Source organism: Oreochromis aureus, linkage group 20 (assembly GCF_013358895.1).
Source record: "Oreochromis aureus strain Israel breed Guangdong linkage group 20, ZZ_aureus, whole genome shotgun sequence".
Classification (NCBI taxonomy): domain Eukaryota; kingdom Metazoa; phylum Chordata; class Actinopteri; order Cichliformes; family Cichlidae; genus Oreochromis; species Oreochromis aureus.
Window position 1 is genome coordinate 19,818,984 of NC_052961.1, and position 15,905 is coordinate 19,834,888.

Sequence of the window (15,905 nt, forward strand, 5' to 3'; positions counted from 1 at the left end):
CTTGCAGCAGCAGGTTAGCTCTTTAAACGCGAGCGAGCTCTGCTAGCTACACATCAACAGCATATCCAGAGAAGATGCAAAGTCGCTTAAGTTTTTAACTATTCCCCCCGCCTCCAGCGCTTTTAAGCCTGAGGACACTGTTATGGTTTCGGAGAATGGAAACGGACGACGTGTCGGTTAGAGAGCAACTTTTCCACAACCGTGTCCGGGAGACTATAGTAAGTAACGCCTAACTAACTCAACCGTCGTTTACTATGCTTATGAGAGTCTCCCCCCGCAAACAATGCAAGTCGCATCACTGTAAAAAAGTCGCCTCAGTTAACGCTGTTTATTTCACTTTTCCTAGCGGTAGCACGACTTTTATTTCTCAGCTGTAGACTGCACGTCTTACTTTCTTAAGTGATACCAAGTTTGAAGTCACTTTAAAAAAAAAGTTATGATAACGATTGATATTTGCTTCCTGGGCTAGCTTAACCGATGTTAAAACTTTAACTGTTGCACGGATACAGCTGGTAAGCAGGCAGCAGAGAGGCACAGCATTTTGTTACTGTTGATGCTCTTTTTTTTTTCACCTCTGCTGTTTTATCGCAGTTTTGTATAAAAGCAACAGCAACTATTTGAACCTTAGACTCGGTTCAGTTACAGCAAAGCACACGGCTTCTGACCTTTAACCCTCACATCACTGTAGACGGGGGCCCGGCTACTGAGATTGGAGATTGCTGAACTAGCATATCATAAAAGCATCGTCAGGCAACACTTTATCACCTTCATATCTTAGCATCAGGAGTTGATTCATCATCTTGTTTTGCTTTGCTCAGCTCCAAGTAGTTCGTTCTGGTTTGCAGAAGATCATGAGGTGAAAAAAATGTGAGGTTTTAAGAAACAGCAAGTGTGTGTGTGTGTGTGTGTGTGTGTGTAGATGAGTTGTATAATATGAAAAATAGTGATTCCTGTGGGAGATTGAGTCACTGCAGCAGCAAAGAAATCAGAACAGGGCTTACTGAATCCAAAAGAGCACACAGTAAGATTGTGTCAAATTCTTGCTTTTAACTGTGAAACCTCTAAAGAATGTAGGTTTTTTTTCCCCAGCAGACTAGGAAACCATCCTCCCCCCTTTTTTAAGTGGTAGGCTAAGATATTTGCACATTGGGGCTGTTGGTGGCTTTTTTGTCTGCCCACATTAGGTATCAGAAGCAAGATTACATCCTCTGGAAAATATCACTTAAAATAGCATTCTACATTTGGTAGGCGGTATACATTTTCAGTGATGTAGTTATTAGTAAACCAAAACCAAATGAACAGCAAATAAAGTGCTTTCATTTCTTCTAATGCCCTTGTTTTGTCATTGTCCCTTTCAAATACCTAATGCTATTAGCAAGTGGCAAGTCTCAAGTCTCCAGCTTACCTCCTCTTCACAGTACTTCCTCTCAGGCTTGTCAGCTGCCCCAGCACCTCTGGTTATTAATGGCTTTAGGCCAAGCCTATCTTTGATCAGCTTATTTTAAAGTCATAAACCTGTGGCAGAAGTGCCTGTATGCTAGACCGAGAATAATATTCTGCCCTCTTTGCTCTCAGCAGCTCTTTGATATCCAAAAATAAATAAATAAAAATAATTCCATCCATCTTTTTCCATTTATTCAAGTCAGGGTTTCAGTTGAGCTGAAGCCCATCCCAGCTGTCATATGGTGAGAGGTAGAGATAACTATTTACACTTATGGCCAGTTTACAGTCACCATTAAACATAACAGGTATGTTATGTTATAGAGTCCACAGCCAGTGGATTCGAACCCAGCACCATCTGGCTTTGAGATGATGGTGCTAACCATCGCACCACCATGCTGCCATTTTACTGCATTGTATTTGCTTTAGTTATCAGTTAATCTGGTGATTATTTTTTACAGTTGTTTAGTCTATAATGAAATATTCCAAAATGTCTTTGAGAACCTAAACTGACTTATATTTGCTTTAATATAACTGAAATGGCTATCAGAATAGCTGCTGACTGAGTTTCTAAACTAATGGTTTACTTGGCTAATTATTGTAACTCTTATTCATAAATAATATAATAATAGATATGCGTCAATTGTGAGATACCAAAAACTAAACAAAAGAAAACGGTGTTTTAAATTCTTTCAGTCTTTTACAGTTCTGTATTTGAAGCTAGTGTAAAACTGATGTTAGATTACAGACTACAAACATCAGCCACTGATATTTCTAAATGTCTGTTTATTTGCCAATAGTCCAGAGGCAGTCAACGAGGCCTGTATCATCCAATAGAGATGTTTTTATACCAACATGTCCTTAGCCGATGCATATAAATGCTGGTTTAGCTACTGAGAATGCTCTTGTATTAGATATCCAAAACATGCAAGCAGCTGTACCATTAGTTCTTCTTTTTTGATTCTGAGGAAATGTGATGGAAAAATAATGCACTTATCAATGCACAGGGTAGATACATTTTTCCATAGGTGCATGACAAAGATATGCTACAAATGCTATTTCTATAGGCAACAAACATGCTTGCAGCTATTTGCATGTCATGAGAACAGATGAGATTCGTTTAATAATAATAGTAGTAATAATAATAATAATAATCAGTGAAATATCTTGTTGGAGTGAAGACAAGTGGTAAAATTCTGTGCTTGACTAAAAGGGGGTGGAAGACGGTATTTATGTGAAGTATGACACTTTCTGGCTTCTGGTCAGAAGCCTCCCAGCTGGACCAGTTGGTACCGGATTCCTAAAAGTCGACAGTAATTCAAAACAAATTCTGATTCGATGAAATGTACTATACCTGTTTGGCCAAAGGCATAATAAACAGTTAATAATCAGTGGGAAAGTGCTATTACAGCCAAGTGCATGTCTTCACTTGAGCTGATTGTGTTCTTGTAAATCATCTTGGGTATCAGCAGATAGTAGAAAATTGAAGCGTAGAGAGTTTGTCTGTGGGAGATGGGGTAAACAGCCGAGCTAGGAGTACTCATCCACAGACCGCAGCCTGAGCCTAGTCGGATCAAGAAGGATCAGTGTCTAGCACGATAAAAGGTCATGATGATAAAATCTTGCAGTAGAGAACTGGAACAGCCAGCATCAGCACACACTGATATCTATTCCCCGCTTAGAAAAGAGCACTGTAATATTTGTATAATACCTGAGTGTGCGGCTCTCTGACTGAAAACTATAATAGCTCAGAACTGATGGGTTTGAGTCTCAGGAGTGACTTTCTGCAGTACTTTTGAGAGAAGGAAAACAGTGGGCAATGTGTTTATTTCCTAATGGATCGTATCCCCGCCCGCCCCTTTTTTATTTTGTATTTTTTTTTAGTTTATTTGTTATTGAGAGACCCAATACTGAAAGGCACTTAAGTATTAATTAATAATTATTGCAGACCATTAAATAGATTGTGCTTAAGGTGTCTACTTTAAGAGTGAGTCCATTTTTGGAAGAGATGCTTTGCCTCCGTTCTTCAAGGATTCAAGGACATTTTATTGTCATTCACATCACATGTTTACATGAGGTTGAACGAAATTACATTTCTGCTCTGTTCTTCTGCTCCTTTTTAAATTTTTTACACAAACTACACGGCTGGGAAGAATGAGAACATTTGCACTTCAGCTGCTTTTTGTTTTTGTTTTCTTCGGCAGAACAATTTTTGAATTACTCTGTGGATTGTGAAATAGTCTGCATTGAGACTTTGTGTCACGCTAGAGCCTGAAATTCTCTAAACTCTCCCCTCAGCAGCCCCCTGTTGCCTGCCAGCTCTCAATATGGCCAATTTAGCACGTGTCCCCCCCCCACCCCACTCTACCTGTTTCTCACCCAACCTTTGTTTTCTACTTTTCTTGTTGTTGGATTAACCATAACAAGGTTCTTTCCAAATCAGACTGCATTATTCAACAATTTACGCAGACTGAGCTGATTAGTTGTTGCGCACACACACACAGCTTTTGTGCTGCCACTGATCATTTCCTCTCGCACAGACTCTCAACTGTTTTTTTTTTTTTATCTCACACAGCAAGTGCAAGATTAAACTAAAGTAACAAACTTTTGTGTAAACTCGATTTAGCAACAGGTTTTATACAACGTTGTATTTCTGCAGAGAGCCTCTCCCTCTGTGTTTGTTGCTGTTGTTACCTTAGGGACAAACGTCTTCATTGTGCTGTGCATACAGGGCTCCCCAGAGGCTCTGGAACAGAAATGTTTTCATTGATACTTGTGGTTTGGCAACATCAGTTCATTCATGACTCACAGCAACACTTTGTTGCACTGATAAAAATGTATTGACATGAAATTAATGCCACACAGTTGAGCTGCCAGATAAATCAGGATTCAGCATTAATCAGTCACATCTTCTGCACGTTCAACAGCTAGCTTACATTGCTGAGCCTGTCCAAGTGTATCCAGGTCCAGGTATATTTTATACTTGAGTGTGTTTCTGAGCAGCAGCTACCATTGGTGCTTGCTTATTGTCTTATCTGTGGCAGGCAGCGATTTGATCCATTGTTGTATTAATGTAAAGAGATTTAATTAGAGTTGGCATGTTGAGGGCTTTCCCAGACAACAGATTGCTGGTGGAAGACTGGTTTAACCTAAATTTGTTGCTTTAATATAATGGTAAGCAGTGTGGAGGGGGATCACTCACTCCATGGCATTAACCCTTCTCTCTTTTACTCTCTCATAATCCTTCTCAGTTTATCACAGTGACCTTTTTTTTTTTCTTTCTTGGACTAAATGGATAATCTTCAGACTTAATCTGTGTCTCTCTTGGCGTAGGCAAACTTGCATAGCCAAAATGTAATGCATTTGGCTATGTGAGGAACATATTATCACATTCTGTAATCCCCAAATGTCTTTTCTCTGCTTTCTCCAACTTACACTAAACCAGACATGTCTATTGCTCATTGACTCATTGATTAACATAGCATAACAGGTGGTTTACATAGCTAATCTTATTTATGTAAAACACCAGTCCCTTTTAATGCCTGTCCTCGGACCTTTAAATGCAAAAATAACACTAGAATTTTCTTTGTTTCTTCTGCAGATCTGTGTTCTCCTGTTTACTTGCCTTTACATGCTGTCCTACCTCATCCTTAATCAATTCAGGAAGACTGCAGAGTTTGTCACCGGTGAGTTTTCTGCAACACACGAATACTGCTCTGTGAGAACGTTTTCTATCAAAAGCTTGTAAAGAATTGCCTGCAGCAGAATCAGTGATGATGTTGACAAGCACACTGTCTACATTGGTGAGTGGGTGGAGGTAGGCAATACTTTTCAACCAAGCACAGGTGTTATTCAGAAATTACCCTTTCTATTTTGAGCAGTCTTTGTTTTCTAGTTTGTGTGCAGGCAGCAGCAGGATTTTTCTTTTGTGCTTTATTTGAAGAGTCTTCAGAAACCTGAATAATGCTCATGCAAGCAGTAAAATCAATATTGTTTGCATACATGAATGTACCGCTTCTGCACCCTAGCAGGAAGGCAGATGTGAGTTTAGGGCTAGAGTAACTTAGATGTGAAAAAAATGCATTCACCTCGTTAGGCTGAATGCATGTAAACCATACACATGACAAAAATTTTTTGCTTTTTGTTTTCTGACTTTTCGCTGTCTTGAAAAGTGTAGTCAAATATGTTTTGGTGAACACAGGCATTATAAAAATAGCTATAGCTAATAAGCAACCATACTTCATATAGTTACAGTTAAGTAATAACTGTTGGTTTTATTGGTAGCTGTACATGCCCATGTCATAACACTGCCTCCACCATGTTTGTGGTGTCCTAAAAGTTTTCACCTTTTTGTGAACCCTCTGTATTTTCATGAAGGTAAATCTATATTGTAGACATTGACAGTAACACTCTTACCTCTTTGAGAGTGCTCTTGAATTGTTTAGATGTTATAAAGGGTTTTTTGTTAACCATCAAAGTAATTCTGTATTCATGGACTTTATTTGTCTTCCCGTCATCTTTCAGGCCTTTTGTTGGTGCTGAGCTGGGCAGTAACTGTATTCTTTTACAATAGCTAAATAGCTGAAAATCTACAATTAATTCATAACTGGTTTGTCTGATTTAAAATCCATTGTTTCGATGTACATAAGCAACATTATAAATAATGTTATTGTCAAAAAAATGTTCTTAATGTTTAACACAAATGTTGAAAGTTCTGAAGTGTGACTGGAGAACTTTAAACAGTTACACAATAAATCCAATAACTTCCCACAATTGGAAGCAGATGTGGGATGTCCAACTAGTCAGGTCTCTCTGCTCCACTATGATTGGGTGGGAGTCTGGGAGATGGCCAGATGCTTTTTTTTTTCTTTTCTTTTTTTTTTTCTAAAAAAGGGAAGGAGGAAAACCTGCTATATATTAGCTCACTGCTGAAACGGTCTGTGCATCAACAACAATGGAACAGTTGTGCCCTGCAGCTAAATGACAATTGTGCAACAGCACTGCACAAAGTTGTTTTTGACTGTAAAGAGTCAAGAACTGGTTTTTGCTCCTTAGGCTTATCCTCATATTTCTCCTCTGTGCCAATATTGACACAGTAAGGAAAATACTGTAGTACTGAGCTACAGAAATAATAGAAATAGTGAATTTGGACTTTATCTCCAAAAGTTGAATCTGTTCATCTGGACGTAGCGTTTTGTGGGAGAAACGTTTCGTCACTCATCCAAGTGACTTCTTCAGTCTCAGCTGACTGCAGGTTTCCCCAAACCTTATAAACAGTACATTTGCATAATGACTGAAACCAGCCCACTGAAGGAACAATGGGCTGTGAGGTCAGTTCCTTAATCATAATTATGCAAATTCCCATGACCATTGATCAACAATCACTGACCAAAACCCACTGATCAAAGAACACTGATCAATGGCCATGAGTACCATTCACAGAGAGTTGGGGAATGGCTGCAATCACAGCATTGTAAGATGGCGAAAGATGTACCCTTAGGCCCCTCCTCGATTCAGAGATGGTCTTTCCTTTTCACGTAAATGGCCTCCTTGACTCCGCGCTCAAACCAGCGTTCTTCCCTGTCCAGGATGTGTACATCCTCATCGTTGAAAAGAGTGTCCACTGGCCTGTAGGTGTAAATAAACTGCAGAGTCCTGGCCTGATGAGGTTGCTCTTCTGTGTTGTGCCATCCGCTTCGCTAGAGGTTGTTTGGTTTCCCCGATGTATAAATCCTGGCAATCCTCCTGGCACTTAACAGCGTACACTATGTTACTCTAGCGGATGGCACAACACAGAAGAGCTTCCTCGTCAGGCCAGGACTCTGCAGTTTATTTACACCTACAGGCCAGTGGACACTCTTTCAACGATGAGGATGTACACATCCTGGACAGGGAAGAACGCTGGTTTGAGCGCCGAGTCAAGGAGGCCATTTACGTGAAAAGGGAAAGACCATCTCTGAATCGAGGAGGGGGCTAAGGGTACATCTTCGCCATCTTACAATGCTGTGATTGCAGCCATTCCCCAACTCTCTGTGAATGGTACTCATGGCCATTGATCAGTGTTCTTTGATCAGTGGGTTTTGGTCAGTGATTGTTGATCAATGGTCATGGGAATTTGCATAATTATGATTAAGGAACTGACCTCACAGCCCATTGTTCCTTCAGTGGGCTGGTTTCAGTCATTATGCAAATGTACTGTTTATAAGGTTTGGGGAAACCTGCAGTCAGCTGAGACTGAAGAAGTCACTTGATGAGTGACGAAAACGTTTCTCCCACAAAACGCCACGTCCAGATGAACAGATTCAACTTTTGGAGATTTACTTTCCTGGATGATTGAGAATGCATCAAGAAATTTGGACTTTAGTTTGTTGCAAGATCTTAAACATTTATTTTTTTTAAAGCTTAAAGATGAAATGGAGACATTTGTAGAAGTGTTTGTTTGGTATTCTTAATTCCCCACTCTTTCCGTATCCTGCCTATAGGTAGTTCAGTTTTATTAGAGTCTTGGTTTTGCTTGAACAGAATGTTCCAAACATACTCGTCCCCCGCTTACTCCCCTTTCTGAAGCCAGTGCTTTTTTTTTTTTTTTTTTTTTTTTTTTCCCTTCGTCTTCATATGGTCAGCTTTTGCTGCACTTCTACACATGCCCAAACACGCACACACTGTATGTGTTCTGTGCTTAGGCTTTCCTACAGTGTAAAAGTATGGTAGTTACATGTGAAAACAAATGGAGGTCTGTCAGTTGTGTAATGAGTGTATTCCTACTTGTTGCTCTGTTCTCTTCTAGATGATGTCGAAGATGCGACTGTCAACAAAATTGCGTAAGTGAAAAACACAACTGATTAACTAGCTGGTATCATTCTGTTCTCACTCGCTTGTAGTGCCACTCCATATGATTGAGCAGATACCAAGTGAGTGTGACATGTGTAGTGACCCAATACCATTTGGCTTTGGATTTATTGCCCTGGCTTGTCTGTGTGTGTGTGTGTGTGTGTGTTCGGGTGTGTGCGTGCGTTTGTGTGTGTAATGGTGTGACTTCCATGTCACTCTGCCCTTTGTCCTTACACGCCGGCACTACGGTGGCCACCTTATTCATGGCCACCGTAGCCTTTCATCTACGCTGTGGTGTTTGAGGCTAAACATAAATAAATGCACAACACTCACAAATGGTCTTTCTTCTTTTTCCAGGCTGTGGCTGTGCACATTCACCCTGTCTGTTGCAGTGTGTGCTGTGCTCCTTCTCCCCATCTCCATTCTGTCCAATGAGGTGTTGCTCACCTTCCCACAGAGCTACTACATGCAGTGGCTCAATGGATCTCTTATTCATGGTACATCTGTCTGTTTTTTTTAAGCAGGGATGACACCAAACCAAACATCAAATAGAGAATTGTTAAACCAAGGAGGGGATATCTGTTTTAAAACTGGAACAGAATGAACAGTAGTGACACCCTCTAAATCAATATTAAACAGGCCTGTGTCCAAACTGATAATTATTACTGACAGAGAAGCTGTGACCTCACTGTTCAATTCAGTCAAGTTTTCCAATCTCAATGTCAATGCCAATATCTCATTGTGAAGAATTGTAGTGCTGTTTAATGTGACAGTAACCTTGGCTTTAATGTTTTTAGCTTATTTTGTTCTGTATTTATTGCACATTGCAATGTATGTGTACAGTCTTGTCAGTCTTGGGAAGACTGAGCCTCATGGTGGCCGATCTGGATACTGCTAAAACTAATGCTAATGAGCGTTTGCCCCAAAAATAACAAATGAAAAATCTGTCTTGACAGGTTTGTGGAACCTAGTTTTCCTTTTCTCCAACCTGTCCCTGGTCTTCCTCATGCCTTTTGCATATTTCTTCACTGAGTCCGAGGGATTTGCAGGGTCCAGAAAGGTAGCGTTTTTAGCATAAGCTAACATTGGAGACTCAAAATGATTTAGAGATGTGAGTCCACAGTGCCTGTTTTCGCACCCATCTGCTCACACATCATCTGCTTTGGTTGTGTAGGGCGTAATGGCACGAGTTTATGAAGCAGTTGTGCTGCTGTTGCTGCTGGCCCTGCTTGTGCTGGGCATTGTGTGGGTGGCATCAGCCCTCCTACATGACAACATAGCCCGGAAGAGCCTCTACGGTGAGTCAACCACAGATTCTTCAATGACAAGTAGTTTTTATATGTTTCATATAGCCACTTATTATGCTCTCTCTCTCTCTGGATTTCAGACCTGTGGGAGTATTACCTTCCCTACCTGTACTCGGGGATCTCTCTCTTTGGAGTGCTGCTGCTTTTATGTTAGTATATCTCATTCACAGTTGGTGGAGTAGCTATAAACCTGGTTCTATGGCTTTTGCATATCATCATCTCTGTGCTTCTCTCCTCAGTGTGCACTCCCTTAGGGTTGTCACGAATGTTCAGTGTAACGGGCAGCCTGCTAGTCAAACCACGGGTGAGTCACAGGCTCAGTGTCTTGAATTTAAACAAGTCTAGTTGTCTAAAGCTATGCTAGCAACCCACTGAGTCAGTACAACTTTTCTTCTAACACAACTTATTCCATCTTCAAAATCCAAACTTCCTGCTGGTTCCAATCATGTTGTTAATTTGTAGTGTTTATTACATGAGATGCAACTAAAGAAAGCATACTGAATTATCAATTTTGAGTGTGCTGTTGATGCACACTAGTCAGGGGAATACACAAAGTAAATGAGCAAACTACATACAGCTAGTAAACAATTAAAATGAGTTGGTTGGTTTTTAAAAATGGGAAGCTTCTGAAACCAAAACCTTTTAATGTCTCTGAGGTTTAATTAATAGTTTCCCAAAGTCTATTAAAATGCAGAGCACCATAACTTATAATAAATGTACATAATTGGTTTATACTAGTCTCTTTAAAGAACAGTATGTACTGTTGTTTGGTCATGGCTTTAATTTAACATGCTGAACTTTCCCAAATAGCAGTGAAAAACTGCTATGAATGGCCTAAATGTCTGTGCTATATTTCACTGCAGTGTCAGAACTCTAGAGCTGCTAGCACACCTGAAAATGACCATTTCAACTTGTGCCTGTGACCTCATTAAAAATTGAATTGACTGACTGGTCCTGTCCTCTCTAGCTGCTGGAAGATGTTGAAGATACTCTGAGCTGCACCACATTTGAGGAAGACTCTCTCTCCAGGAAAATCAACTGTAAGTAGGTGATCGTGTTCACAAGAACATTTCCTCTGGTTACTTTTCTCACGATCCAAAGACAAGCATGTTAGGTTAATTGGTTATTCAAAATTGGCCATGAATGTGAGGTGTTTGAAGACTATAGGAAAAAGTACTTTATCAATGTATTGTTAAAATGTATAGTCTGGAGTGGTCATTGAGTGTAGAAAAGTGCGATATAAATACATATATTTGTTTTTTATATTCAACCTTAAATTAACTGCTTGACGTATTTTTTCTTCTTCTTCTTTTTCCCACCATCATCTGTGTGATTGTAGGTGGCAGTACATCCTGCTGGGTCAAGCTGAACATGGAGGCTCTGAAAAAAGAGTACCAAGCCGTCCAGAGTAAGCGTGTCGCCCTGGGTAAGACTGGCAAAACAGGCCGTCTCTCTGCTGGAGTTCTCGCACAGTGATTACAGAGTGTAGTCATTTGTTGTTGTCGCTTTTCTGTCTTTCTTGTTTTCCCCACAGAGATGCGTAGGAAAGCGTCCCCATGGCAGCGAAACCTGGGCTACCCGCTTGCAATGCTTGTGCTTCTCGCACTGACGGTACTTGCATGACTATCAATATAAGCATCAATTCTACTTTAAGTTTAATTTATCAAGACCACAATTGTTTTTTGTTTTTTAAAGAATTATTTTGTAATTGTCTCTTGTGTCTGTAGGTGATGTGTGTGCTGATGGTCTGTTTCAATGTGTTGGAGTTGCTACTGGATGAAACAGCCATGCCCAGAGGAATGGAGGTGAGGTTTCTGCCAAAACAAAATTAATAAATGCGCCGCTTTTAAAGGTTTATGTGCTACAGCTAGTCGTGATGATATATTGAGGATTGTTATTTTTGTGTGTTGTAGGACCCTCACCTTGGGATGGCCTCCTTTTCAATGTTTGGCTCACTGGGTGCTGCTGTTCAAGTAGTCCTCATTCTGTATCCTTTTATCCTCCTATCTTACAATTGGGTGCACATAGAGTTAATTAGTTGTCTACATTTGGCGCAGCCACTCACCAGGATCCCCTTGATATTTCACCAGGGCGTGGGTGATGTTGACTCATTCTGTCACATTCACACATTGGAAGCACCTTTTTATTTTATTTTTTATTTTTTTTAAATGTAGCCTACTTCTTGGGTGCTCTTTACCACTCTGCCTTCCGCTGTTGTCCTTAAAATTATTTTCAGTTATCTGATGGTGTCCTCAGTGGTGGGCTTCTATAGTTCCCCTCTCTTCACTGGCCTCCTGCCTCGTGCACAAGACACCAACCTCACACAGGTACCCAGTGGTCAGCAGGTGCATCTATTTTATCCAAAAACTGTTGTTTTCACTAAGGATGGTAACCTCTAAATTTCTTTCAGATAATCGCCAACTGTGTTTCACTGCTTATCCTGAGCTCTGCACTGCCTGTGTTTTCACGCACTCTTGGTAAGGACGAAGCATAAATGAGAAGTGGGGCATTAACATTTCAAAGTTTATAGCCTTGTCCAGAGTTTTGCTCCTCTGTAATTCTGTGTGTGTAATGTGTGACTGAGCATATAGTTGATGCATACCAAACCTTGGTCAGTATTTGAATGTCTTGTTTATGTACACTGCACAATCTTAACAATCCACTGTGTACGTGAAATAAGTCGCATACAGCTGCTGATATATTAAAGGAAATGTGGGCACTGATAAGTTAGAATGTAATGGAAAGCAACAACATTGTCTTTTGAAAAATTGTCTTTGATGTTACATGAAATAAAAAGTTTACCCGGACTCTGCTTTGACAGGGCATCTATAAAATGGAAAGAGGTTGTGTAGTTTTAATGATGTCCACAGGAGGGCGTTTGTATGCCATGAATATTGTGCCTGCAGGTGAGTCAGGGCTTTAGAACATTTTTCACAAGTGGAACTTCTTTCTTTGTTTTGCTTCTGTTATTCTGTGTTAGGGATCACCCGTTTCGACCTACTGGGAGACTTTGGTCGATATAACTGGCTTGGGAACTTCTACATTGTATTTCTATACAACATGCTGTTTGCTGGCCTCACCTCTGCCTCCTTGATAAAGACGGTCACCTGGGCAGTACAAAGAGAGCTCATCCGTGCCTTTGGTCAGTCTACTTTCATTTTGAATTTATGAAGCAAGGTGAAAAATGTTTGTAAGCATATACATTTTTTTTTTTTTGTCAGTGAGACTGAGCTGTGCTTAAATTCATTGCACTTGGATATCTCTTTCATAACTTTCCCCACCTTTGGCCCCATTTCCCTATGGGCTGGTCTCTCTTCCTCAGATAGAAAGAATACAATTCTTTCAGGAAATTGTAAAGGGACAGGAGGAGAGTCAGGTCTCCTTGGGGACCTTCAGGCACACCGCCCTAGACCCCTCACAGCACACACACACACACACCCTCCAAACCTCCACCCAACACAAACAACCACTCGGAGCATGGGCACGCCAAACTCACACATGCATACACGCAATCCCCTTCCTCACAGTCCAGATAGCATCTCTGCGCTGTGGCAGCTCTGCTGCACTTTCCCATTGCCTCCCAGCATACTTTTGTTCTGTGATTAATAGACTTTCAATTCACCTAAATCACCATTTTTCCTAGCTTTGCAAATGTAATGCTCCACCTTTTGATTGTGTGATATTATAGTCCTTTTTTTCTCTCTCTTTACAGGTCTCCACAGACTACCTTTAACTGTGTCACGCTCCACCGTCCCCTTCAGGCTCCTCCTGGCCAGTGGATTGTCTAAAATCCAGTGACCTTTTTTGTTTTTTGTTTTTGTTTTTTTCCTGCTCACGACTGCCTTTCCTAACCTTTAAAAACTGAGCCATTTCAGAGGTGTACCCGGTGGATTAAAGGCATTCACAGTTCAGTCTCTTTGCCAGCTGGTACATGGATCGGGTCACCACGTGTGAAGAGACTGAAGAATGTGAGTCTGTTTGCACTGTGTCCAGTGGGAGCGCCGCTTGATGCTGTGTTCAGTGACCAATATATCAGGGTCCAAGTTTATACTGCTTTTTGACTGCAAAGGCAAATACTGGTACAAGTGGTTACCGAGCCACAGGTGTGACTGGATCAAGGGGAAAAGGGATTTAAGCCATATTAGCAACGATAACAGAGCAATACCCCCTGCAAAGTCATGCCTTGTAAAAAGAGGATCCTTTAGCAGCCGTTTGTCTGACATATGTGAAAGTCAGCAGAGTTATTTTGAAATATTACATTGTAGCTGTGACATAATTTCCTCTTCCTTTTTCAGGTCGACTGAGTGCTCTCTCTTTCTTTGCGGCTTCCCCACGCCTTCCTCTTTAAGTACCACCACTATTTTAAGATTGGAAGATCTTCTACTTCCATGTGTTTGGATGTTCCAGTCTGCACCAGTGTTATGTTGGTTAATAAAAGGAAGTCGTTAGTGGGGAGCTGATGGGACAGAGAGCACTTCAGTTGTCTGTGGATCTGCGGGTTACACACAGGGAGTGTGAGGTTGACGTGATAGTCTCAGTGTTGGAGCTCTTTTTTTTGTTTTTTGTTTTACACATTGAGTTTACCAGTAGGATTAAGAGCATTTTGTGCGACGGCTTGACTTTACAAAAAAACAAACAAACAAACAAAAAAAACAAAACTGAAAGCTTTATACTTTGAATGCCATGTGACACTCACTAGTGGGAACTTGCTGCCTTAAAAAACAATCAAACTGTGAATCATTGAGCATTTGTGTGGGGAAAGTGCAATATTGTGTATGTAAAAGCACACTTTTTAACTTTACCAAAAGTCATCTTTTCAGTTAATTTTCTGTGATGTTTATTTTGCTTTCATCTCATTCCTCTGTGTCGGAAACTGGAGTGAATGCATCTGATAATGTCAGAATATTTTGGAACAGCTGATGTGGCTGTCAGACTTTTGAGAGGTTAGATCATCTACTGTCAGCATTATCTCATCATCCCGTATGTGTTGGTGATCCTGTGTCACAGGTTACTTTTGCTGCTGTATCAGCAGGTTATTTGCTGTTGGTTTGACCAGCAGGGGACACTATCTCTTAAGTCCAATGGCAATATAACCCCTAACTCTGTCTGGTTAGTTATTGTATGCATTATATGTGGACAACTCTGAGGTTTACTCATTTCACTTGTTCTGAAACAGTTCTTATGGATTTTTTTTTTTTTAAAATGTATTTTTCTGGAAATGGCATTGTGTGTTGTTTTTATTATTTATGGTTGTTTGGGAATCCATACTTTACATTTTGATTCATTACTACTCTTTTCAAACAGTTAAATAAAATGTTTAGTTGCTCTTAAAGATTTCAAAAAGAAAACTTGAAATGCCGTTGTTTCAGATTTTCCTACATACTACTTTTTTAACTATCATGTGAATGTTTTTGAACAATAATCAATAAAAATGTGTTTTTGACCTCTTTGTGTGCGTTTTTTTTTTTTTTTCTTTGAACACACATCAAAGTTGTTATTTATTCATTTCTTTGATGCAGTTACATCTTCTAACATGTGGCCTGTAGTGGGTGTGTTACTGGTAAGAGACATCTGTCCTCTGTGTCCCTCCACCCTTTAGTTGCACTTCTTTAATCAGCAGCAGAAGAAAGCTGTATTTGGGCCTGTCTGTCAGCGGTGTCCACTCGTGACGCCACTGCAGCCGTTGCACATGCTTTCCCCACTTCGATGCAAATGCCAGATAACCTTCCAAATCAGGAGAAGCGGCGCTCACTTACGATCACTCCTTCACATCCCCACCACCCACCTCCTTTGTTTCATTCCTTTTTCCTTGCCTATTGTTCATTTCCTATTTTTCTTTCTTTTTTTTCTTAAGTCTGTTCAAGAAAACCCCAGCTGATTAATTTCTCCCTGTTGATTTTTTTTTTCTTGCATCTCTTGTTTTGCTTCTTTGGATGTTTTAATTAAGATTATTTTGTTTAGGTTTTGTTTTTGAACTTCATTTCCTTTGCTAACAGGAAATGAACTCAGATGTCGCCGTAACATTACTCGGACATCTGCAGGCCGGTTACTCTCTCTCTCAGGCAAGTGACACTATAGGCAGTTAAAAGGTGTATACGAAAGAACTGTTGGTGTGATTTCAGAAACCAGGTGAAAAATTAGATTTTGTTAAATGTGATTTTATATTTGAACAAACCCAGTCTGATGCATTTAATCATGGGGCTACAAGTTGGTGATTTGAATTTGCACCAATTATTCTCTGTTTTCTTTGGATGTGACTAGAAAATTGCACTTAGGACTTCTGGTGATTGATGCTAAACATGTTTTTTTTTTTGTGTGTGTGTGAGG

At 40.3% G+C, this 15,905-nt stretch overlaps 1 protein-coding gene across 1 annotated transcript; it reads left to right on the plus strand.

Annotated features, from left to right (window-relative positions):
* The first annotated feature begins 2 nt into the window (after positions 1-2).
* Positions 3-15,021, plus strand: lmbr1l (limb development membrane protein 1-like). The gene is made up of 17 exons (XM_031746883.2): positions 3-218; positions 5,042-5,126; positions 8,228-8,261; positions 8,629-8,768; positions 9,228-9,331; positions 9,446-9,569; positions 9,659-9,727; positions 9,818-9,882; positions 10,546-10,618; positions 10,918-11,004; positions 11,113-11,189; positions 11,306-11,383; positions 11,492-11,565; positions 11,815-11,905; positions 11,989-12,055; positions 12,559-12,720; positions 13,291-15,021. The coding sequence occupies exons 1-17, from the start codon at positions 156-158 to the stop codon at positions 13,374-13,376; spliced, it is 1,479 nt and encodes a 492-aa protein (XP_031602743.1). The 5' UTR covers positions 3-155; the 3' UTR covers positions 13,377-15,021.
* The last annotated feature ends 884 nt before the right edge of the window (positions 15,022-15,905 follow it).

What these genes read in the sequence shown, in the direction of transcription:
- lmbr1l (XM_031746883.2), top strand. Translation starts at nt 156, where the DNA reads ATGGAAACGGACGACGTGTCGGTTAGAGAGCAACTTTTCCACAACCGT. An exon ending in GATTTGCAGGGTCCAGAAAG is followed by an intron (nt 9,332 to 9,445) that starts GTAGCGTTTTTA and finishes TTGGTTGTGTAG; the next exon opens with GGCGTAATGGCACGAGTTTA. An exon ending in TGTGTTTTCACGCACTCTTG is followed by an intron (nt 12,056 to 12,558) that starts GTAAGGACGAAG and finishes ATTCTGTGTTAG; the next exon opens with GGATCACCCGTTTCGACCTA.